The sequence below is a fragment of the Bombina bombina genome, chromosome 6 (assembly GCF_027579735.1).
Source record: "Bombina bombina isolate aBomBom1 chromosome 6, aBomBom1.pri, whole genome shotgun sequence".
NCBI lineage: Eukaryota > Metazoa > Chordata > Amphibia > Anura > Bombinatoridae > Bombina > Bombina bombina.
The window spans coordinates 1,108,862,994-1,108,888,612 of record NC_069504.1 but is presented as its reverse complement, the minus strand read 5'-3'; the positions used below and the strand labels follow the sequence as shown (position 1 = coordinate 1,108,888,612).

The 25,619-nt window shown below is 40.0% G+C and overlaps 1 protein-coding gene across 1 annotated transcript in view; it reads right to left on the bottom strand.

Annotated features, from left to right (window-relative positions):
* Positions 1–205: 205 nt before the first annotated feature.
* Positions 206–25,619, bottom strand: part of LOC128664907 (protein PRRC2C-like) — an 83,074-nt gene continuing 57,660 nt past the window's right edge. Inside the window, 3 exon segments of the mRNA XM_053719699.1 lie at positions 206–1,659; positions 1,750–2,819; positions 2,822–8,646. Of these exon segments, the coding sequence (XP_053575674.1) occupies positions 1,144–1,659; positions 1,750–2,819; positions 2,822–8,646 (7,411 nt within the window). The 3' untranslated portion in view covers positions 206–1,143.

The following is a 25,619-nucleotide window of genomic DNA, read 5'->3' as shown; positions in this document are numbered from 1 at the left end:
AACTAATTTAAAGCAAAATACACCCAATATGTATGAAGTAAATATTTATGACTTTGCTATGCCAATTTTCCTTGCATTATAGATACCTAACCTCGCTGTTTCAACACCAAATTATTTTTCTAAGGGAGCCATGCTCCAAAAAATCTCAAAATGCTTTCTCATTTACAAATTAATTTTCTAATGCATGCATGTGCCCTTTCTTTTTTTCATTTTTGTTTTGTTATAAATTGATTTGATAGAATCTATGTATTTTTTTTGTCTCATGTAGGTTTTTGAGAACATTACAGTATTATATTGTAATGTTCCTGAACCATTTAAGAAAGCAGCAATATGTTTAAATTCTATATATTTAACAAAGGTGAGATAAATCTGCAGCCAGATTAGTTTAATAGTATATGTGTTTATAATATTAAGAGTTAAGACTTTTTTATGAGTGGACTAGTAATTTTCCCCTCTAGGATAGTTATTCTTAACTGACTAGTAAACTATAGTTATATTTTTCCATGAATGTATGTATTACAAAGACTATTAAATAAATAGAAAGCATCAGGCTAAGTGTATTTAGAACTGCAGAAATTTGGTTGGTTCCAGTATTTAATCTTGTCAGTCGGGGGGGCCTGCTTTATTACAAGGCCCAAACAAAATTAAGGTTTTATAAAAAGGAACCATACATTTTTACAAAGCCAAATACAGTGTGTGAGATAAAATCAATAAGCTTAACCCAAAACAAGACCATAAAGCGTGTTTGGGTTTCCAAATTACATTGCATTGTATTTAAGCCCTTTCTGTCTCAGTGTGGCCAATGAAAATAAATTCTGCATTACCAGAATTTCTAACCATACAGTAGTGACATGTCAATCCAAACTGAAAAGTGCAGCCCCTCATGTAAGCACAAAATTGCAGCCCCTCATGTATTCATAAAATCGAAAATGTGCACGTAGTTGGACCCACCATGAATAAAATATTTCTCAATTTACAAAACCTTAAATGGAAGTGGTGTTAAAGTGGTGTTATCATTTGCACATTTCTAAAGTCCACATTCAAATTTATAGGTTGCTGCATCTTTTAGTTTAAAAAAAAAAAAGAAAAATATTAATTCATCTCAGTGTTATACTTCCGACATAACACGGAAAACAACTGTCTCTATGATTTTGTCTCTTCTGTTTTGATGGCTTGAGGTTTAATTGGTCCAGTTCTGATGGGTTTAGCAGAGGCTGGCACTATGACTGGAGCCAAAGGAGAAGCAGGTTTGGTGTTCTCAACATTGTCCTGTGCAATCATTGGGGCATCCGAAAGGGTGTCTGAAGTTTTAGTGGAAACAGCGGTATTGTTTGGAAGTTTGGGATGGAAGGGTTTGCTCTGTTGATGCTGCTGCTCAAAGAAACGATGTGTTGATTGTAGAACCTCTGCTCTCTGTTTTGCCTTTAATTCCTGTTCAGCCTTCATAGCAGCATGTGCTGGAGTTACCCGCACACTTGATGGTGGAACAGGATGTGCCCGAGACATGTGGTGAAGGCGAGGATGACTCATCAAACTTGTGGGCATCTGTGGCTGCGTCTGACTAGGTAGTGCCATGGGCTGCCGTTGAACTGGAGGTTGAAAGGTGTTTGGGTGAGGTGTTCGGACCAATGAAGGGACAAGGCTAGGCTGTGAGATAATCTTATTTGAAGGTGGGAGAGCAGCCAAAGCCTCAGATACTGCATCCTTGATAAAGGTTGTCATGGTAGGAAGCACCACCTCAACATTAACCTGAGGAGGAAATTGCGTAGGAAAGGGAGCCTGACCCAGCCTTATACTAGATGCAGTTGAAGAATACTGGTGCTTCTGGTAAGCCAGACAGTTTATTTTGCTGATCTGACTGTTGGGACTTGTAGATCTGGTGCGAAAAGGACTTGATGTTGGAGTTGTGCTTCTTCCAGGTGGTGTACCAGGTTTCACGTAATCCAAACCACCACCATAAGGTTTAAGATCAATATCGGTTACCTTGGCAGTAGTGGCCATAATACCATGTTGACTGCCTGTAGGTATGAGGCTACGGTAACCTTGACTAACTTGGCCTGCCCTAGAAAGATTCTGGTGCTGAGTCTGTGGTGCTGGTTGCAGGGTCTGGGGCAAGGCAATGAGAGGCTGACCTGTAGTAGAGCCAAAGCTGGGCAATGACAGCTGTGATCCTTGCATTGATACTGTCATTTGCTGAAGAGCTGTAGGAGACTGAGCTGTGTTGTAAAAGTTGGCTTGATTAGTCTGCTGGACCTGCCCTGAGTAAAGGTTTTGCTGCCCCAAACCTTGACGTGTCTGCAGAATGTGTGTATCAATTAGTTGAGAACCTCCTAGACCAGACTGGCCTATTTGGTGTTCATATAAGAAAGGAATAGGTTGTGCACTAGAGGTCTGTTGATAAGCCATACTAGACTGAGCCTTAGTTAGGTCTTGGTGTTGAACCCCAGGGAAGTTATGTAGAGTAGCTCCAGATAAGACAACAGGAGAGGGCTGAGATAGGTTGTTCTGAAGAAATGCCTGTTGGGACCTGTACGGTTGTAAGGAAGTAGTAAACAACTCTTGTGCTTGAGATACAGATGGGCCAGGTGCTAAACCAAGCTGAGCTTGATGTTGACCTTGCAGAGGAGCATAGATGGGAATAGGAATCTGAGAGAGTCCTGGTTGGAATCCTTGTTGCTGTGTCAGCGTCGGGGGAGCTAATCGTGCATGCGGACTGCTGAAGAGGTGACTAGTGTCCATATAGAAGGCAGGAATCTGAGCTGCAGGTCCTGCCGCTGATTGGGAAACGTAGACCTGGGTGCTCTGCTTCTGTGCTATGGTGACTGTATGCAACTGAGTTGGGAGAAATGGTTAGAGGATGATAGATTGCTGCTGCTCTGAAGTTGCTGTGGTTTCACCTTACAAATGTTTGGTGGGTCAGAAGTTGATGTTTTTGTACTATGGGAAGATGTAGTATATGTTACGGCACCTGCTAAATTGGTGGTTGTTGTGACTGATGCCACAGGTATTGGGGCAATAGATGTGATAGAAAATGAGTTATATGGTATGCTGTTTTGAGTGGGAGACACTGCACTGCTACTACTGGCTGAAACTCCAACTACTCCACTGTTGGAGCTTGTAGAAGGTCCAACTGCAACTGTGCTGGTACTGGGAGGTGCAACAGAGGTGATTGGTGATCCTTTTTCTCCAATGCTTGGAGAGTTTTCCCATGCCTTGCGAGCAGACTCCATCTTTAGAGTAAGGTCAACAGTAGCTGGAGACACTGGTGTCAAACTCGAGTTTTGTTGGAGTGTCTCTCTTCTTGGAAGGGGAAGAGTATGAGACAGTGGTACGCTGGACACTAGAGTAGAATCTATTTTGCTGCTGGATGGAGTTGGAACATTTGGAATTGAACTGGATGGGCTGGTGTAATCGATTACAGAGTCCTTAGAGCTGGTTCCAAATTCTGGAGCAGAAACAGATAGTATGCTGCTTATTTCCGTGGTAACTTCTGTTACTACTGTGCTTTCTTTCTGTGGAACAGATTCTGGCATCAGCCCTGTGGCTGGGATCGAGTTTTCCTGAGTTTCTGGCTCTACTTGTTGTTGTACCTCTTTCACTTTGCGATTTTTCAAAGATCGCTCTTTACCAATAGGACCTGGCTTGTATCCTTTATTTTGAATAAGACTGATATCTGTGATCTTGTGTGATTTAATTGTGCCGACACGTGGTTGCTTTTGTCTCTGCTCTTTTGGCTCAGGTAGTGAATCAGTAACTTTATCAGACAATGTAGAACCACCTTCATTATCACTGCTGCTAGAAACAGGGGCTCCAAACTGGATTGATTCTATTGCCAAGTCTATGGAAGTTTCTTGACTAGAAGCCTCTGGTGTTGTAGGTGGCACACAACCTGTTAGAGGCTTACTCCATGCACTGGAAGGTGGTGGTTGGGGAAGATTTTTCTGACCCATTTTCTTGGACAAGTCATTTAGCACAATCTTATTCTCCCATAGTTCAGTTCCCAGTGTGTTATGCAGCTGGGAAGCAGGTGGGGCTTTGGTTTGTCCTGAAAATTCAGAATTATTTGTTGATGCTGTCTGAGGCTGAACAGGTGCTGTAGCTTGGCTTGCTTGAACTGTTTGTACTGGAACGTAGGGAGATGCTATCACAGGAGACTGGATCTGTAAAGCAGCAGCTTGCTGTTGTTGCTTTTTCACAAACCGAGGTGGAAGTTTTGAATTCTGATTTCTTCCTTTTTCAGTTGAACCCTTTTTGGTCCAAATCTGTACAGTTTGCTCTTCTTTCTTCCTACGTTCTTCATCCTGCAAACGTTTCTGCTGCTTTTTAGAGACTACTTCTGTAAAACCATCATTGATATTAGACTGAGAGTCTTCAAGGGTTGTTACCTCAGGGTGATCATCTATAATAACAACACTTGCATAATTGTTTAGGTCGAACTGTGACAAGGCATCCACCTTTTCTTTAGACTTCTTTGTTATGGGCCTAGGTTCTTCTTTCTTCTTGCCAGCAGACTCTCTGCCACCTTTCTGTGGTGCTAAAGCATTGCTAGCTTCTTCAGTGTATAAGTGGTATGAGTGATAGTGATTAGTTACACTAACAGAATGATCTACTATAGATATTCCTGGAATATGTTCATCAAGCGGCCCTTTTTTTCCTCTCTGTAAAGAGGTACCATTTCTTCTTTCACCCCTTGGCCCAGAGTAATGTCTGCCAGGTTTCTGTGGTCCAGCATTCACACGGCGATTCTGACGATCTATTCCCGGTCTTTGACTGGAAAAGCTTCTTTTAGTACACTCTCTCTTTGGAGGAGATTGTGTCAAACCTTCTAGTGTCTTTGTGTGGACAAGCAACTGAGTAGTAGTTGAAGAGGCTACTTTATTTTCATCCCTCTCCCGCCTTTCATTGAAGTCACTGCTTTCAGAAGCAGTTTCCCATTCCTCATTGGCCTGATCAGAAGAATTATGATTGGAAAGGTCTGGTGTTTTGTTTCCTGTTAAATCTGTATCATCCCTGTCTCTCTCTTTTAAACGCCTGAACCTAGGAGGCTTATCCTGCCTTGGTGGACGTGCTAGCCTTTGTTTCTTGGGTCTCTCTTTTGTTATATCAAACTTTCTTTCATATTTGTTCAAATGTCTCTTATCCCTAGATGGTAGTGTTAAGTGCTCCTGTTCCCTAATTACACCTTCATCCATCCTTGACTGTGGAGGATGTCTGGACTCCTGTTGCCTTGTAATCCACTGATTGTCCCTATAGCCAGGTCTCCTAGGTGGAGGTGGCCGTGCTGGACGGACTCCTGGTTCTCTGCCTCTATGTCGGAATCCACTCACACCTCTTCCTCTTCGAGATGGCTCACCTTTTGGCAAGAAGCCAGGTCTCGTTTTAGAGTCATCCTCTCTAGAGAAAGATCTTTCAATCCTTATATCAGACATTGATCCTACAGATTCTGATTTTAAAACTGGAAGATTAGTTGGTGGGTTTTTTTCTTCACTTCGCTCATCTCTACGGGGCATAATTCTGCCAACACCCTCTTTGTCAGACAAAGGAGTGTCACTGGCACTCTCATGAACCTCACTATCAGTCTCTGTTTCAGATCCTCGTTGTCTACGTCTTTTTGGCATTACTTCAAAGTCTGAACTTTCACTCCGTGTTTCACTTTCTTCCCTATGTCTTATGGCTCCAGGAAGGTCTTGCTGCTTGGTATCTCTATAATGCGGGTAGTCACGACTTGGCCCTCTTACTCCTCTGCTTCTTCCACCATATGACCCCCTGTAGCTTCGGCCTCTGGAGTAATATTCACCACGGCTTCTTCCACGGTATCCTTGATCTGGAAACCAATCTCTATCCCTAAATTCCTTTCTAAATGACCTGGGAGGAAGTCCATGCTCCCTACGATGTGGTACTGTGGCATGTGATGGAATGGATGCTACTGGAGGTTTGATTTCTAGTTTAGATGTATCAAAAGACTGTTCTTTGGGTACCACTTGCATATTCTTATCTTCCTTATTTGAATGAGTGACTAATACTGGCTGTACCAAAGGTTTGGAAACAGACCCCACAGTATTTTCTGCTAATGTTTCTAAATGCAACAAGCTTGATTGTGATGCATTAGGTTGAGACTCTGTTTCTGGGATTGGTTGCTGCTGTTCAGGCATAGGAATTTCATCTAGAGGATTTGGTGAAGTTAAGGATTTCCTTTCTGTTTTCTCTTGTTTAACAGGTTTATCATGATAAAAATGTTCCTCTTCTTTTTCTTTCCTCTGTTCCCTTTCTTCTTTCATATCACGAAGAACAGGCTTCTTTATTGGGCCAGACCTTCTCACAGGTCTATCCTCTCTGCCTCTGGACCCTGGGCGAGGACCCCATCTAGTTTCAGACTTGGCTTTGAATGGTTTCTCAATTTTGCAAACTTCTGTGGGTTTGGGTGACTGAAAACACTCTTTAATTGCTTTGTCATCTGCATCATCTTGTATGGGTTCAGATAGTCTAATGGGAACTTTGGGGTTCAAGGTCACTGCCTCAACACTTCTCTTCTCCAGTTTTAGGTTTTGAATTGAATCATTTGAAATGCTTCTGCTTAAGGCAGGGTAAGTATCAGCATTAGGGGTGTCCTCTGCCACAGAGTACTGATTTTGTGATTGCTGAAAGCAAGAAACTGAGATAGATAATTCTTCAGATTGAAGAAATTCAACAGATTCTGGTTGCTGCAATTGTGATGTATGAAGGTTAAGCTCTTGAGAGTCTGAGAAAAAATCAGATTTGGTTTGTGGTCCAAAGGAGATATGTTCTACTGTGTAGGATTCAGGGATAACTTGTTGCTCAACAGTATTCTCATTTCTGAAATCTATAGCATTTTCTGGTGCTTTAGGGGAAGTGGCAACCTGATGAAGATCTTTATGTTGGTAAGACTCAGTTCCCCACATCACACGAGATTCAGATAATGGAATTCCAGAATCTCTTATTGGTTGTGTCATGTGCTCAAAGGGCTCAGAGGAAGCAGTTTGGCCCTCTATTTGATCTCTCCTCATTAAAGGCTTAGTTGGTATAATCCCTGGATGCATAGGCGTCATATCCATAGGTCGGCCAGATATAATGCGGGGGTCCATATAAGGCTGCATCATTAGCCAGTGGGGGTCAAAGCCCATTGAAGCCAAATGCTGAGGATGAGGTCCCACAGACTGGTACAGAGGTCTGTGTTGTGGTGGAGGGACAGGACTACCTGATGGCTGAGATTGAACAGGCTGAGACAGCACACCTTGCTGTTGCTGCCACTGCTGCTGTTTCATTTGCTCCTGTTGTCTTTGAAACCTTGGAGGCAATGACTTCTGAAATTGCTTTGAATAGCTAGATGATAATGTTGGGCGTGACTGATTACCAGGTTCTACATCATGTTCATGTATTGTCACAGAGACTGGGGAAAGGGAAGGTGCTGGTGAAGGTGTTGTAATAGATGCTGACACTGAAGAAGGTGGAAGAATTGAGACACTGGTTGAAAGCTGAGTAGGTACAGCAGATGGGGAGTTCATTCTTTCCAATGGCATCCTGTCAAAAGCTGGTTCTTCTGCTATATTAGAGGTTTTATGCTCGGAAACCATGTTTTCATCCTCCTGTGGAAGATCACCATCAGGTTTAGATAGATCATTCTTTTTTTCAGGTTGTCCTGGTGAGGCAGGTCTTTTACATTTAAATTCCTCTACAGGTAGCTCAATAGGTATTTTCTCAGCTGTATGTGGAGGCTCTTGAGGTAGTTCAGTGGGAGATTTTTCCTCTGGAGTTCTCTCAGACAACTGTTTCTCTGTCAAGGCAGCCGAAGATGAAGTAGAAGAGATAGCCGCTAATGAAGCAAACTTTTCATTTAAACGTTTTAGTTTCTCTGCACAGGCAGCTTTTCTCTGCTCTACCATCCTTCGTTCCTCCTCTTCTCGCCTCTTACGGGCTCTCTCCACTGCAGCTGAAATATCTGCTTGCTGCCGTCGTCTCTGTTTCCACAGCTCATCTTCGTTGGGACGCGATAAAAGAGCTGTACGATTTGAAGAAACTGGGCGACCCTGAGGAGGATGCTGGGAGTCAAGAGTGGGTCCTTTTCCAAACAATCCTTTAGATCCAGAAGGAGCAAGTGTTTGACAAATGTTAACTGCAAGTCTGTCTACTGGTTCTCTATGGCCATCATAACTTTCAGAGAGTTTTGATTGATTTAGCTCAGTTTTGGAAATTCGATCATCCCAGCTCTCTGTTTTTTCTTTATGGTTAGGAGACTGTTCGTCGTCGTCACTAAAGTTGAGCTTCTCTGTATAATCCACTTCACTTTGTGCACCTGCCCAGCCTTCATCTGCTTCTGTTTCCAGGTTATCTAGCTGCTTAAGTTCATTAGCACTAATGATGGAAGGACGTTCAACAGCCTCCTTAGGCCAGGATGCTGCTGTTCTTCCTCTGAGTGATCTGCTGACTTCTACAGGTGTTGGAAATCTGTTAGGGCCTTGTATTGATGGGAATGGAAGCCTTGGGTATGAAGGGAACATATTTCCAGCAAATGGAGGCATCATGCCTCTATATTGAGGTGGTTGACCAGACTGGTGTCCATTTAGCTTAAGTTGAGACTGTGTTGAAGTACCATGAGGAAATCTGTTATCCCGTTTGTCAACGGCATAACTTTGTATTTATTTTAACTAGCTACAATAGTTATTAAATAGTTATTAACTATTTAATAGATACCTAGCTAAAATAAGTACAAATTTACCTGTAAAATAAATGCTAACCTAAGTTACAATTACACCTAACACTAAACTATAATTAAATTAATTACCTACATTAACTACAATTAATTACAATTAAATTAAATAAATTAATGTATGAAAACCCCCCCACTAAATTACAGAAAATAATAAAATAATTACAATTTAAAACTAATTACACCTAATCTAATCCCCCTAATAAAATAAAAAAGCCCCCTAAAAGTAATAAAAATCCCTACCCTATACTAAATTACAAATAGCCCTTAAAAGGGCTTTTTGTGGGGCATTGCCCCAAAGTAATCAGCTCTTTTACCTGTAAAAAAAAATACAATACCCCCCAACATTAAAACCCACCACCCACACACCCAACCCTACTCTAAAACCCACCCAATCCCCCCTTAATAAAACCTAACACTAACCCCTTGAAGATCACCCTACCTTGAGACGTCTTCACCCGACCGGGCAGAAGTGGTCCTCCAGATGGCCAGAAGTCTTCATCCGATCCAGGCAGAAGAGGTCCTCCAGACGGCCAGAAGTCTTCATTCAGGCGTCATCTTCTATCTTCATCCGTCCGGAGCGGAGCGGGTCCATCTTCAAGCCAACTGACGCGGAGCATCCTCTTCTTCCAACGACTCCCGTAGAATGAAGGTTCCTTTAAATGACATCATCCAAGATGGCGTCCCTTGAATTCCGATTGGCTTATAGGATTCTATCAGCCAATCAGAATTAAGGTAGGAAAAATACTATTGGCTGATGCAATCAGCCAATAGAATTGAAGTTCAATCCTATTGGCTGATCCAATCAGCCAATAGGATTGAGCTCTGTCAGTATATTTATGAAAATCTTAGCAGTATTCTCCGAACAATGTGTGAGTATTTGGCAGGGAATATATTTAACAATCTTCCTTTAGACTAAACCCACAATCAATATACTTCTACTAAGACAACAAATAAAATTAATATAAATACCTGAACTCTTTTATTTAGTTAATATCCATGAACATCTTTGAAATATATTTGCAATAAAAGAAATATTAAATAAATTTATATACGCTTGAAAACTATTTAAATATGCTATGCAAAGTTCATACACGCTTACCTTTAAAAACCCACCTTATTTATAGTCTTTAACATCCAAGCAATACAATTCTAAGCTGTGCTCTTAACCAATAGGAAATATATATATTCTGCTATTTAACTGCAATTTATCCTAATACAAAATTAACTGACAATATCAGAACTTGCATAGATGAGTTACTTAGCCAATCAGACACAGATTTAAACAACAATACAATATATAGGCTGTGAAATGCTAGTAAAATGCAGACTGTTCCCTAAATCTATTAAATACAAATTGACTATGCATATAACTTATCTTACAAAACCCAGAAAACTGTATCTTTAAACTGCAGTGACTTTAAAATATCACATGTAATCAGCATCCCTTTTCTTATACTCTATATATACGTTACCAAAATGACATCCAGCTTGAAGATTTTTCACACCTCATATAAAATAAGTGTAATTGCAACGGAACAGGGAAAGTATGGCCCACTTTGTTTTTATAGTTTGACTGTGTTCCACGCAAACAGCTTTAGTCAGTTACAAAACTCAGCAGCCAGTCTCCTCCACCTTTTCCTGCATAACACTATATAGTGTAATCATTGGTGTGAAATATGGGTGGCCCTTCAAAACCTTGTCCCTCTATTGGATAATCTGAATATCCCATTTCCAACAGCCAAAAAGCTTTCTGGCTGTAGTTCTCTCATGGCAACACCGGGTGGCAGCATTACAATTAGACAGCACAAACAAATGCAGCATGACAAAAAAAAATACAGCTATACATTTAAACATCTATCTTTAAAATGTATAATAACTACCATAATTTTCTTCATATTAATAAGTTTGCAATACCAATCGCAGCTGGGTAATATCATATTACCTCTCTGGTCATTTTCATATGAGACATGTGTCTAACATTATTAATATTGTATTATATTAGTTTATACTGCCAATTATTCTGAAATTAATGGCATTTATATATTCTAATATGTTTTCTTTCACTTAATATAATATGTTCTATGTCTCCGACAATTTCTGCATATATGAATTGATGCCTGCAATAGAAATGGAAACAATTATCAGAAATGGTTTAAGAATTTCATATGTCTATGGTCCATATGAAATAAAATTAAGTATTATTAATCATTTACTTTTAGGTCCACAAACATCTATTTATATTTTTAAAAACACAGAGGTTATTAAACATTTTTGACTGACTAAAACAGTTACCTCCCAACTTAGCAAATACCCATGTAATAATAGAGGATTAGACAATTTCCCAAATTTCTATATTTAATACATTCAGGGGCATGCATTCAAAGAGAGAGAGAAAAAAAAATGTTTATTTGTTATCTGTTTTAATGAGTTTCAGAGTCACACCTCAGCATCTGTCTTTTGTTTCCCAAGGCCTTCATTGCCCCACATGGGGTCAATCCACGAGTAGTTGTAAAAGTCTTAATACAGCATATCTCCTGTTTAGCCAGCAGTGCAGATGTGTATTTGATGTTTAACTAACACCTATGTGCATAAAAGCTGTTTCTCTATGATTTTGATCAGTTCCAAAAGGGTATTTCAGACATTTCGTCTCCATATATTTTGTGTGGTGTTACCTATCTGACAATCTATCCTCTTAATTTGCCTTTTATGACTCATCCTGTCTCAAGCCACAAACTCTGTTTTCTTTCAAAATTACTTCCCCAACATTCCTCTAAGAGACTGTATTAAATTGAGGTAGACCAAATGTCTTAGAGTCATAAAACTCTGCATATAGTCAAATGAGCATGGTCACTGAGTTAGTTCCTTTTGGAAAATGTCTGTGTATTTTACACAGCAGGGGTCGTGCTTCAAAAGGCTATGCTGATTTCCAATCCTGATAAACATGCATTTACCTAGCCAAAATCAGCTTATAGGGGGTTTTGAGTTAAATCCTGACATCAGAATTTCTATTCTACAGCACATCTGATAAAATAGACGGCTTCATATATACACACATCCTTTTTATATTATTTTCATTTACGTATATATATTAGTATATATATATATATATATATATATATATATATATATTTTATGTCATTGACCTTTACCCTGACATAATTTCCCCTTTCAAATTCAAATATATGTAGGACACATGTGTTTGAATTGGATCAAAGTCAGCGGTACTCAGTGAGGATGTTGGCCATATACAACATAGATAGTCTCTTATGTAGAAAGTTTGTTATTTTGAGCCTTCATGTTTATCAGTTAAGCGTCTTTAAGCTACATATGTCTTTAGTTCATTTGGGGATATGACACTTCATTCTCCCTCTATGACCTGTAGTTGGGATCTGGGATGACATGCCTTCAATTGATTGATATGGACCCATTTATCTATGAAACTTTCATTTTTGGGGATCCTTATTTTATAGGCCACTGGAGATATTTTGTCAGTAATGACGAAAGGACCTTTCCATGAGGGAAGACATTTCTTCTCCCTAACCTGATCTCTTCCAAAGTTATAAAGATAAACTTTATCATTTAGTTCATATTCCTTTTTGGACGTTTTGAGATCATAATAGGTTTTAGTGGCAGTTGCGGATCTTTCTAAATTCCTTTGAGCAAATGCAAATGCATATTGCAGGTGTTTTCTTAAGTTTATCAAGTTTTGGTCTGATGTACGGTACAGCAGATGTTGATGTAGAACCATTCTTCTACCAGTCATCAGCTCAAAAGGTGACATTTTGGTAGCACTACTTGGAGTTGCTCTTAATGCCATTAAGACTAGAGGTAGTTTTACATCCCAGTCTTTACCTGTTTCACTCACAAACTTTTTGAGGATTTTAACAATGGACTGGTTGTAACGCTCTACACCACCACTTGAGGCAGCTCTATAAGCAATATGGAGCTTTCTTTTAACCCCTAGTATTTTCCACATTTTGGTCATCACTTCGCTAGTGAAGTGGGTCCCCCGATCTGATTCGATTCTTTGGGGCAGACCAAATCTGGAAAACACATGTTTGAAGAGCAATGCTGCGCATGTTTCTGCATTATTGTTAGGTGCACTAATGCACTCTACCCATTTAGTGAACAGGCATGTTACAGTTAACATGTATTTGTTACCTCTTGATGATCTTGTTATTGGACCGATAAAATCAATTTGTATATCTGACCATGACATTACCATCCCCCTCTTCTGCAATGGCGCTCTATGCGTTGGTGCAGTGGGTTGGAACTGTGGACAGATTAAACACCCTTGACAGTAGGTTTGAACATCTTTCAACATGTGTGGCCAAAAAGCATAATCACGCAATATTTCGTACGTGAGTTTGGCACCACGATGTCCAGATGTGGGAGCATCATGGGCATGTTGAAGCATTAGACTTCTGAACTTGGTGGGTACTACCCATTGCTGGATGCCAGTTTTGGAAGTTCTAATTAACAAACCATCCTGTAACTTGAATTGTGATCTAGATTTCATTAATATTCTAAGATCTTCTTTGCCAATGCAATCATCTTTTGAGATGGGGTTGCTTTCAGGATCTTCTATGTGTTTATAGAAGATGCCTACAATGGGGTCTTCTTTTTGACTAGTGATCAGGTCCTCACTAGGAGAATCCTGACTCCATTGTACCAAGTTAGTCTCACTTTGTTGTTTTGCCTGGTTTCTGGTAATGGCTTCTACCTGAATTGCACCCATTAAGTGGTCAATATTAAGGAGTTCTCCAGTTATGGCTCCTTGTTTGGCTAACGAATCCGCAAGGTCTTTGCCTTCCTTATCCGGACCTAGAACTCTGGAATGACCCTTGGTCTTTTTCCAGTGTATGGTTAAATCATTGGATACCACCATATTATCAATCTCGCAGAACAACTTGCCATGCTTGACTGGTTTGTTATTGCTTTTCTGCATGCCATTTCTTTTCCAAGTTGGCAGGTATTCAACAAAACTGTCACGCACATAATTTGAGTCAGTTATGATCACAAATTCATGAATACCATGTTCAATAGCCATTTCAATGGTTTTGAAAATAGCAGTTAGTTCTGCAACTTGACTGGATCTTGGTCCAATGTTGAAACCTACAGATATATTTGAGAATCCATTTGCCCCAGTTATACCAATGCCAGCGACTAATCTGCGCTCATTATCAATAGTGGCATGGTAAGAACAACCATCAACATATACCCAAGGTAATGTTTGACAATGGTCCTCATTGTACATTTTATATGGGGAAAGCAATTGTTCCTCCAGAAAATCATCTTCTGATAATTCTTCCCCAGGATCTCTAGCAGTACAGTCGTTGAGCTCAGCAAGCCCTTGTGCAACTGGATTCTTTTTATTCTGCTTGTAGCGAATTTCTAGTGTCCAGCCTTGTAAGGAAAGAGTCCACGCTGTTATGCGGCTATTAGACAAATTCCCATCCCTTATTCTCTCACTTTGCAAATATAGCAAAGGCTGGTGGGCCGTTTCTACAATAATTTTCTCGCCCTTTATATAGCTGCGGAAATTTTGTAGAGCCCATACAGTAGATAAGAGGGCTTTTTTGCAATCGTTAAACTTTATTTCTACTGGGAATAGATTTTTGCTCGCATAAGCAATGGCTTTGTTCAAATTATCATGTTTTTGGTATAAAACAGCACTCATGCTTATATCTGTGTAACCTGTCTCTAAGAAGAAAGGTTTACCACCTTCAGGGTACGCTAAGCAAGGTGCTTGAGTGAGTTTTCTCTTCAGCTCTCTGATGGCTGTCTCTTGAGACTCACTCCAGTGCCATTTCACATCTTTCTTTAGAAGAAGTAGTAGTGGTTTAGCTAATTCCGCATAATTATCAATGAATTTGCGAGAATAATTTGTCATACCCAGGAATGGTCTCAATTCCTTTAAATTAGTTGGGTTTTTAGAATTCACTATAGCTTCCACCTTTTTCTTTTGGGGATTTAATCCTTCAGAGGTAACTTCATGTCCCAAGAAGTTTACACGAGTGCGGCACCATTGAGCTTTTTGTAGGGATAATTTGACACCTGCCCTTTTAAGTTGGCTGAGGACGTGTTTAAGCTCTGCAATGTGTTTTTCAAAGTATGTGCTTTTGATTAAAACATCATCAACATAAGATAAGGTCCTCCTTTCCAGTGCATCAGGCATAGCCTTATGCATGAATACAGCAAATTCATGTCCAGAATTTATGTATCCAAATGGCAGTCTCTGGAATGCATATTGGACCTTTTGGAAAGAGAACGCTAGCTTATATTGGTCCTCTTCATGTACCTTTATGGTCCAATATCCCTGCGCACAATCAATGGCAGTGAATATTTTGGATCCCTGCATTTGTGCTAGGCATTGGTCAATATATGGCACAGGCCAGCCAGACATGTATACTCGTTTGTTTAGCTGTCTTAAGTCAGCACACAAACGCCATTGTCCATTGGGCTTAAGGACACCTAGAATAGGATTATTATAAGAGCTGTGCACCTGTCTGATAATAATAATTATTATTATTATCGGTTATTTGTAGAGCGCCAACAGATTCCGCAGCGCTATAAACAAAGGGGGAGTACAACAAAACAATTATAGGGTAGAGGGCCCTGCCAAGAGTTGCACTGTTGTAGTCAGCTCTTAAGAAGGTGATCTGCAAACAGCTGGACTTTTAGGCTTACATGCTAAGAGGGTTCAGGGGATTGCAGTGGAGGAGAGGAACTGGTATTAGGAAAGGTTAGCGTAGGTTGTATGCGTCCCTGAACAGTAGAGTCTTTAGGGAGCACTTGAAGATTTTAAAACTAGAAGAGAGTCTTGTGGAGCGAGGCAGAGAGTTCCACAAGATGGGAGCCAGTCTGGAGAAGTCCTGTAAACAGGAGTGCGATGAGGTGACAAGAGAGGTGGAGAGTAGGAGGTCGTGAGTAGAGCGAAGGGGACGGGAGGGAGAGTATCTGGAGACAAGTTCTGAGATGTAGGGGGGAGCAGTGCAGTTGAGGGCTTTGTATGTCAGAGTGAGAGTTTTGTGTTTGATCCTAGAGGCAAGAGGAAGCCAGTGAAGGGATTGGCAGAGAGGCGCAGCAGATGAAGAGTGACGTGTAAGGAAGACGAGTCTGGCAGAGGCATTCATTATGGATTGTAAAGGAGCTAGGCGGCAGGTGGGGAGACCAGAGAGGACAGAGTTGCAGTAATCAAGGCGGGAAAGAATGAGAGAGTGGATTAAAATCTTAGTTGTGTCTTGTGTAAGGAAGTGTCTAATTTTAGAGATGTTTTTAAGGTGGAAGCGGCAGGCTGTAGCCAAGGACTGAATGTGAGGAGTGAAGGAAAGATCTGAGTCAAATGTGATCCCGAGACATCGGGCATGCGGGGTAGGGGTAATGATGGAGTTGTCGACAGTTATAGAGATATTGGGGGTGGAGATTTTGGAACAAGGGGGGAAAATGAGGAGCTCAGTTTTGGAGAGATTTAGCTTGAGGTAGTGAGAGGACATCCAGGAAGAGATGTGAGAAAGACAGTTAGTGACACGGGTTAGCAAGGAAGGAGATAGTTCTGGTGCAGAGAAGTAGATTTGGGTGTCATCGGCATACAAATGATATTGGAAACCGTGGGACTTAATTAGGGAACCTAGTGATGACGTATAGATTGAGAAGAGAAGGGGACCAAAGACAGAGCCTTACGGTACTCCGACAGAAAGTGGTGACGGGGCAGAGGAGGCCCCAGAGAAGGCTACACTGAAGGTACGGTTTGACAGGTAGGAAGAGAGCCACAAAAGGGCTGTGTCACAGATGCCGAAGGATTGGAGGGTTTGGAGCAAAAGAGGGTGGTCGACAGTGTCAAAGGCTGCGGACAGATCAAGGAGGATAAGCAGAGAGAAGTGGCCTTTTGATTTAGCTGTAAGTAGGTCGTTGGTGACCTTAACAATAGCTGTCTCTGTGGAGTGATAGGGATGAAATCCAGATTGCAGCGGGTCAAGAAGGGAGTTTAACGTAAGGAAATGGGATAGGCGTGCATATACTAGTTTTTTGAGAAGCTTTGAAGCAAGAGGGAGGAGGGAAATTGGGCGGTAGTTTGATGGAGAAGTAGGGTCAAGGGAAGGTTTTTTGAGGATAGGTGTGACCAGTGCATGTTTCATCGATGAGGGAAATGTACCAGTGCTGAGGGAGAGGTTGAAAATGTGTGTTAGCATAGGGGTAAGGGTAGCAGAGAGAGAGGGGAGCAGCTGTGAGGGGATAGGGTCAAGGGGACAGGTAGTGAGGCGAGAGCGCAGTATAAGTGCTGAAACTTCATCTTCAGTAACAGGGGAGAATGAACTAAGTTTCAGGTTATGAGGGTTATGGTTGAGTGAGAGTATTTGAGGGGGGGAGAGAATGGAATTGTGTTGAGAGCTGATTTCATGTCTGATGGAGTCAATTTTGTTGGTGAAGTGACTGGCAAAGTCTTGAGCTGACAGAGAAGTTGTATTAGGAAGTGGGGGAGGGCGGAGGAGAGTATTGAAAGTGGCGAACAGACGTTTTGGGTTTGAAGAAAGATTAGAGATAAGAGTAGAGAAGTAGTGTTGCTTGTGGAGATTAAGGGCAGAGTAGTAGGAGTTCAAGATGAATTTGTAATGAAGAAAATCAGCTGAACTCCGTGATTTTCTCCAATGCCGTTCAGCAGTACGGGAACATCTGCGTAGGTACCGTGTCAGAGGAGTATGCCAGGGCTGGGGATGAGTGTGTGATTTCCTAGCAGTGGTTAGAGGGGCGAGATTGTCAAGGATGGATATAAGGGTAGAATTATAGTGGCAGATAGATTGTTCAGGGCAGGAAAAGGTGGAGAAGGATGAGAGGAGTGGTTGAAGGGAATTAGCAAGTTGTTGCTGATCTAAAGACCTAATACTTCTGTGAAGTTTGGTGTGATGAGTAGAAGGTGGGAGAGTTGTAGGAAGGGATGATATGTTGCAGGTAAGGAGATGGTGGTCAGAAAGAGGAAAAGGGGAGTTTGAGAAGTTTGAGAGAGTGCATCGATAGCTAAAGATCAGGTCAAGGGAGTGACCGTCTTTGTAAGTGGGAGAATCAGTCCACTGTGACAGACCGAAAGAGGAAGTGAGTTGCAGAAGTTGTTTAGCAGATGAGGCAGTGGGATTGTTAAGGGGGATGTTGAAGTCGCCGAGAATGAGGGCAGGGGTGTCTGAGGAAAGGAAGTAGGGTAGCCAGGCAGCCAAGTGATCTAGAAATTGAGTTGCGGAGCCAGGGGGTCGGTATATGACTGCAACACGTACAGAGAGAGGGGAGAATAAGCGAATCATGTGGGTTTCGAATGAGGGAAAAGTGAGGGAAGAGATAGGGTGTATTTGTTGGAAGGTGCAACAAGAGGAAAGTAAAATACCTACACCACCTCCTTGTCTATTACCAGACCTGGGAGTGTGGCTGAAGTGGAGACCCCCATGTGACAGAGCAGCAGTGGATGCTGTGTCTAGGGGAGAGAGCCAGGTTTCTGTTAGGGCCAGAAGGTTAAGGGAGCGGGAGATGAAGAGGTCATGTATAGAAGTGAGTTTGTTGCAAACAGAGCGAGAGTTCCAGAGTGCACATGTGAAAGGGGTAGTGGCTTTAGATGCAAGAGGAATGTGAGTAAGGTGAGCAGAGTTTTGTTTTCTGAGTCTATGGGATGGTACACATGCATGTGCACGGCTTGTCATTGGTTGGGGACCAGGATTAGGGGAGATGTCACCAGCAGTAAGTAGAAGCAAGAGGGAGAGTGACATGAGATGAGATACAGATTTGCAGTAGTGAGACTGCTTTTGAGATGAGCTGCAGGGGGTAGAGAGAGTGTTTAGGAGTAGGTAAAGTTCATGAGTAGAAAAGTAAGGTGAGTTTAAGAGAGATGGGCTAATGAACAGTGCAGGTGGAGAGGGAGAAGGAGTAATTGAATAGTGTAGTTTGTTATAGAGACAAAGGGTAGCAAAAAAGAATATAATTATATTGAGCATTTTTACAGAATTGGGAACCAGTTAAAAATATAAGACACAGAATTGCTGTAACAATTGCATAAGGGAACAAAAAGGTATGTGAAACATAATATAATAAAAGTACTGTGTATTCTATGGGGTTAAGGGAATGGAAGGATGTGCTGATCAGTGTTTGCACCTGTCATTTTAGGAGAGTTAAAGTTGTGTGGGAGACTATCTATAAATGAGGAAATGAGCTTGGGGTGGGTGGAGTGAGGGGTAGGGTGGGAGGGAAGCTGTTTTCCAGAAGGCTACCTGTAGAAAGTTAGATGGCTATTTCAGCAATTGAGTGAAAAGGTCTGTGGGTTTTTTTCTGTGTTCTGGGAGAGACTGTGTAAAGGGAGAGAGATAAATTGGTTAATGATGGCCCAGAGAAAAAGTGTTAAAATGAGTGGGAGGGTACATTTATGGACATTTTAAGCTAAGGGTCAATCAAGCAGAAACCAAAAAACACATCAAAAAACAAAATATTGCAGAGATAAGACAGACATACAAGACAGGCAAGGGGTGAAATAAAACCAAACAAATACAGATAAATGGACAAGAGTTGCTTAAACTATGCAAATTATGACTAGCACAGCCTGTAATATATACATTTAAAATAAAAACAAAACAAAAGGAATTAACAATAAATATACAAACACATACAATTAAACAACTTAGTAGGTAAAATATAATGAAGCTGTTTTCCAGAAGGCTACCTGTAGAAAGTTAGATGGCTATTTCAGCAATTGAGTGAAAAGGTCTGTGGGTTTTTTTCTGTGTTCTGGGAGAGACTGTAGAAAGTTAGATGGCTATTTCAGCAATTGAGTGAAAAGGTCTGTGGGTTTTTTTCTGTGTTCTGGGAGAGACTGTAGAAAGTTAGATGGCTATTTCAGCAATTGAGTGAAAAGGTCTGTGGGTTTTTTTCTGTGTTCTGGGAGAGACTGTAGAAAGTTAGATGGCTATTTCAGCAATTGAGTGAAAAGGTCTGTGGGGTTTTTTCTGTGTTCTGGGAGAGACTGATAATACCTCTTTCTTCCAAATTCCTTATGATCTCTGCAAGAGAATCATACGAGGCTAGGGGATGTCTGTATTGTTTGACAAATACAGGTGGTGCATCGGGATCTGTTTGTATTCTTGCAATGTGCAAGTCTGTAGTACCACAGTCATAAGAATCCTTAGCAAAAATATCCTTGTATTCCATCAGGAGTTCTCGCAGCTGTTGGCGTTCATCATCGCTGGAACAGCCATTAGCTAAGGATATTTGCTCTTTGACTATTTGCTAAAATCCTGGAAGGATTTCAGGCTGTCCTATTTCATAGGCTTCTTCCAGCCTAGAGGTGAGATCCCCTTGATTATAATTTACATTGCTCCCATGACTCTGGGTATTGGGGTAATCTTGCTGTTTGATTGGCTGATCAAACACTAGAGAGGCTTTTCAATTTTACAGATGCCTTCCTCTGAGCTGAAGGGATAAATAGACTGAATATTAAATAGACACTCTGGCATAGATGCAAATGATTGTTCTATTAATTGTTCTTCAGTTAAGTATCCTTCAGGTAGTAGCCCAATTACATTATTTTGGAATCCAAAAGTGTAATAACTTGATTCCAGTGCATATCCTATGGTAGTTCCCTTGGATAAGGTTATATCCTGTGGGGTCATGTTATGCACTATAATATTTATTATAACAGTTCCAATATTCACCATAGGAGTGTAGGTTACTGTGACACCCAGATTTTCTATTCTATGGGAGAGGCAAATCAGTGTTTCAGAAGTTTTTAATTTCTGACCTCTCTTTACCTGTAAGGGTAAAAGAAATTTATCAGCCCCAGCAGGAATTATAACATCGCTAGATACCTGCATATTCACAGCATATGGCAATTGCTGGTTTGACTTCAGGGCTGCATTTTCATCCTGAAATACTTCAGGGTCCCCCTTTAACCTGCTCCAGATGCAAGGGTTAATCAAATCTATTTGTATGGCATATCTATGTAAGATATCATTGCCAATGTATATTTGATTATTGGGAGTATTTAAAACTAAAAACAGGTGCTTCACTGCCTTATTACCAATAGAGATAGATAATAAGCACTTAGCTGTGATGTTATAGCTTTCAGACCTGTCGTCCAGGCCGTTGACACTGTGGTCTTGGGGAGAAAGATATTTAATCACTTTAGGTTCAGCTATTTGAGCTAATAAACCTTCGCTTATATAGCTAGCTTCCTGTTTTAAGTTTATTTTAGCATACTTGGTTTTACCAAGGTCATGTACTTGTATAGGGATAAATAGATCCTCTTTAACTCTCTCAATCCCTGTGAGGTATTGAGCGTGGCCTCCCCCCTTAGGGATTTTATGATCCCCCTTGTGGAGTGATATGGTTAATACATCGCCATCTAGGGAAATATTCGCTATCTTTCCAGGCGAAATTTTAAAAGTATTACCATTAGAGCCACTAAAAGGAGTCTGATCATCTATTTGTAGAATAGTGATTTCAGGTACAGAGTTATTCCTGAAATGAATCTCCACAGCATCTGGTTTCTCTTCCACCACGTGACAGCTATGTCGGTTGCGAGATATACCAGATTTTTCATAATTGATAGGTCGTTTAACTTGTGACCAAATTACATTATTTATTCAATCAATTATGGTGCTTAATCGCTTCAGGAGATCACTACCAATAATTAAACGATCAGTTAGCAGATCCACTATAATGACAGGGTGCCTTATGACCCTGTTCCCCAATTTAAATTTTAACCAGGCAGTACCGTAGACTTTTAGGGAGTCACCCCCAACACCTATTAGAGAACCGTCAAATTCTCTTATTTTAGGTTTGTGGGGTGTTAGCTCATTTAGCTGTGTGTAGTACCTGTGGGATAAGATAGTTGCCTGTGACCCAGTGTCAATTAATCCCCTGATAGGGTTGGAGACTGAATCTTGCAGCTCAACTAATACATAATATCTTCCTGCAGTTTCTACCATTTCACACATAAAGTTGGCGTTAGCATACATTTGTGGGCTTCGCCACGTGTTACCTGAATTCGCCGTGTCATTAGATGCAGAGGAACCTTCATACCTACCTGTTTCCTCTATGACAGGGTCGGTTGGATTCTTTTGTACTGCATCTGTGGAGATAATGTTAGGAGAGAGCTGCAAGGGAAGAGGTTTGTTAGTTTTTCCCGGATGAGGTCGCTCATCGTCACAGCTAATTTGTCCGTTTCCGGTCTGTGGGGAGATAACATGATTAGTATCATTGATATTTATTATTACATTTTGTATATCTCTCCCCTCCCCTTCAGGTGATACTGCAGTATTTATGACTGTGCCTGTGGTCCACTGCTGACCACTGGCTGTACCCCTAAAAAAGTATTGTTCGGTTGCTGAGCCGTAGATTTTTGACTCATATTAGCGATTTGTTCGCTCAACCGATTTAACTGGGTAAACAGCATATCTACCTGATTGTACAAGTTACCTCTACCCCTGGGCCTATCTCTTGGTGCCCCATTGTAATGATTCCTGGACCATTGGGTTCCCTCAGAATCAGGGCCGTTATTTCTATTCTGGCGTGGTTGCCCCTGGGGTTCAGCTTGTTCAGCATTAGTACTTTGGGGAGCATTATATACCTGGGGTGTCTGGTTACCCTGAGAATATCTTCGCCATCTATTGTATCTACCCTTGCGCGGATACCAATTATTTGGTGAGTATTCTTTTTGTGAGTAATTATTCACCTGATTATGTCCCCCACTTTGGTTATAGTCTCCCTGCGCCTCAACCTGTGTAGGGGGAGGGGCAGAATTAAACCTCTGTGGAGATGGCCTGTTTTGACTGGCCACCTCTGCATAAATTCTCTTTTTAGACTCCAAATTGAGGGGTTTAGGTGACACCCTAGTTTCTGCTACAATTTTGGGTTTCGACTCCTTTTTCACCCCCTGTTCACTGGATTGCTGAATACAGTATAATTTTGTACTCTCTTTGATCAGCCATTCCAATGAGCAGTCCTCATCAAAATCTCTAGCTAAGTTAATTTTGATGGGTGTAGGCAGTGCTTCAAAAAATAAATTTACAAATTCTGAGCCATCAAATTTGGGATTATCTTCAGACATACTGTACGCATTTTTCAATACAGAAAGGAATTCGATTGGACTCTGATTCGCACGACACTTTAAACCATATACCGCTATTTTCGCGGCAGTTTTAGTGCGATATTGCCCGAATTCTTTTCTGCATTGTCGTTTTACCCCATTCCAGGAATGAATATTCATATCCTTTAGTGAAGCAAAGAATTTGTGATGCTTACTGTCAAATACCCAGGGCAGAAATTCAATTTTCAATTTCTCACTTGTAACATTCATTATAGCTAACGCATTTTCAAAAGCCTCTAAATGATCAATCACAGATGTTGTTCCCTTATTGGAGAATATAGGTACTGCGCATTGTACGAAGGTGATTATTTTATGGGAATCATAGACTTTATCAGACTTACTTTGGGTTTCTATGTTAGAGTTTCCCTCCCAGGCACCAGCTGCGCTACAGCAGTTCTCTGGATTTACATCATGAGGTGACTGCCTATTTGGGAAATCTATTTCTGACCCGTTAGGGGTAATTTGTCTATACTGTTCCATATGTTTTTGTACCTCGTCCCTGACGCGTTCGCTGAAGGAGTTAGCATTATCTGCATTATTCTCACTGTTAATATAAGGGTGTTCATTATGGCGATATGACCTTTTTAAATCGCTTAATTCTCTCTGGCTTTGCGCAAGCTGTTTATTTAAATCTTGTATCTGTGCGATTAAGTCTGTATTATGCTTATCTAAGGCGGTTAGGTTTTGGGCAAATTCATCCATTTTATTTTTGGCTATTTTTAAACCCTCTTCGCTTCTGCGCGAGGAACGAATACTATTTTCTAGCTCCTGTATTTGCAATCGTTTGTCTGTGACACAAAACGACATTTCATCAATAATGCATATTAAGAGGGGCCAAGATTTTAGTATTAGTTCTTCTCGCTTTTTGGGAGCTTTGCATTGATTAATCATTAATAATTCCTGGAAGAATTCATTCTCTTCATTCCACATATTATTATTAACGGTAATATTTTTAGCCCTAGTTTCAAGCATATCCATAAAATCATTTAATTCACCCGCAATATTAAACTTCCCTTTAATGTAACTTAAGATATCTTTCTTAAGGACCTGACCTTTAGCAATAGGTATTGTAATGGGACCAATTTCATTGCTATGTATAGAATTAAATGAGTCACTTCTGGCTACAGACATTATTATATTGGTTTAGTACTTAGTTAAACTAAAACGCTAATACAATTTTTGCCAATAAAAAGAGAGAAGAAAAAAATGTTATATTTAAAAAAATAAATATATTATTAATTTTGAAATATGAAAAATTAATACTTCGAAATATGAAAAATTAATATTTTTGATTAACTTTGAAAATATGAAAAATTTATATTTTTGATTAATTTTTAAATATGAAAAATTAATATTTTTATTAATCTTTCAAAAATTAATCTTTAATAATATTTCAAGATATTAATATCAATCTCGAAATATGAAAATCAATATTTCAACTCTTCAAAAATTATATCTTCAAAATATTAATATCGAAATATGAAACTTTTTCTCTCTTTTATAATAATTTCTATCTACCACAAATATATTATATCAAATATGATGGAATATTAATAAATCTCAGAAAAGTGCCTCCAATTATTATGTCAGTATATTTATGAAAATCTTAGCAGTATTCTCCGAACAATGTGTGAGTATTTGGCAGGGAATATATTTAACAATCTTCCTTTAGACTAAACCCACAATCAATATACTTCTAGTAAGACAACAAATAAAATTAATATAAATACCTGAACTCTTTTATTTAGTTATTATCCATGAACATCTTTGAAATATATTTGCAATAAAAGAAATATGAAATAAATTTATATACGCTTGAAAACTATTTAAATATGCTATGCAAAGTTCATACACGCTTACCTTTAAAAACCCACCTTATTTATAAATAGTCTTTAACATCCAAGCAATACAATTCTAAGCTGTGCTCTTAACCAATAGGATATATATATATTCTGCTATTTAACTGCAATTTATCCTAATACAAAATTAACTGACAATATCAGAACTTGCATAGATGAGTTACTTAGCCAATCAGACACAGATTTAAACAACAATACAATATATAGGCTGTGAAATGCTAGTAAAATGCAGACTGTTCCCTAAATCTATTAAATACAAATTGACTATGCATATAACTTATCTTACAAAACCCAGAAAACTGTATCTTTAAACTGTAGTGACTTTAAAATATCACATGTAATCAGCAGCCCTTTTCTTATACTCTATATATACGTTACCAAAATGATATCCAGCTTGAAGATTTTTCACACCTCATATAAAATAAGTGTAATTGCAATGGAACAGGGAAAGTATGGCCCACTTTGTTTTTATAGTTTGACTGTGTTCCACGCAAACAGCTTTAGTCAGTTACAAAACTCAGCAGCCAGTCTCCTCCACCTTTTCCTGCATAGCACTATATAGTGTAATCATTGGTGTGAAATATGGATGGCCCTTCGAAACCTTGTCCCTCTATTGGATAATCTGAATATCCCATTTCCAACAGCCAAAAAGCTTTCTGGCTGTAGTTCTCTCATGGCAACACCGGGTGGCAGCATTACAATTAGACAGCACAAACAAATGCAGCATGACAAAAAAAAATACAGCTATACATTTAAACATCTTTCTTTAAAATGTATAATAACTACCATAATTTTCTTCCTATTAATAAGTTTGCAATACCAATCGCAGCTGGGTAATATCATATTACCTCTCTGGTCATTTTGATATGAGACATGTGTCTAACATTATTTATATTGTATTATATTAGTTTATACT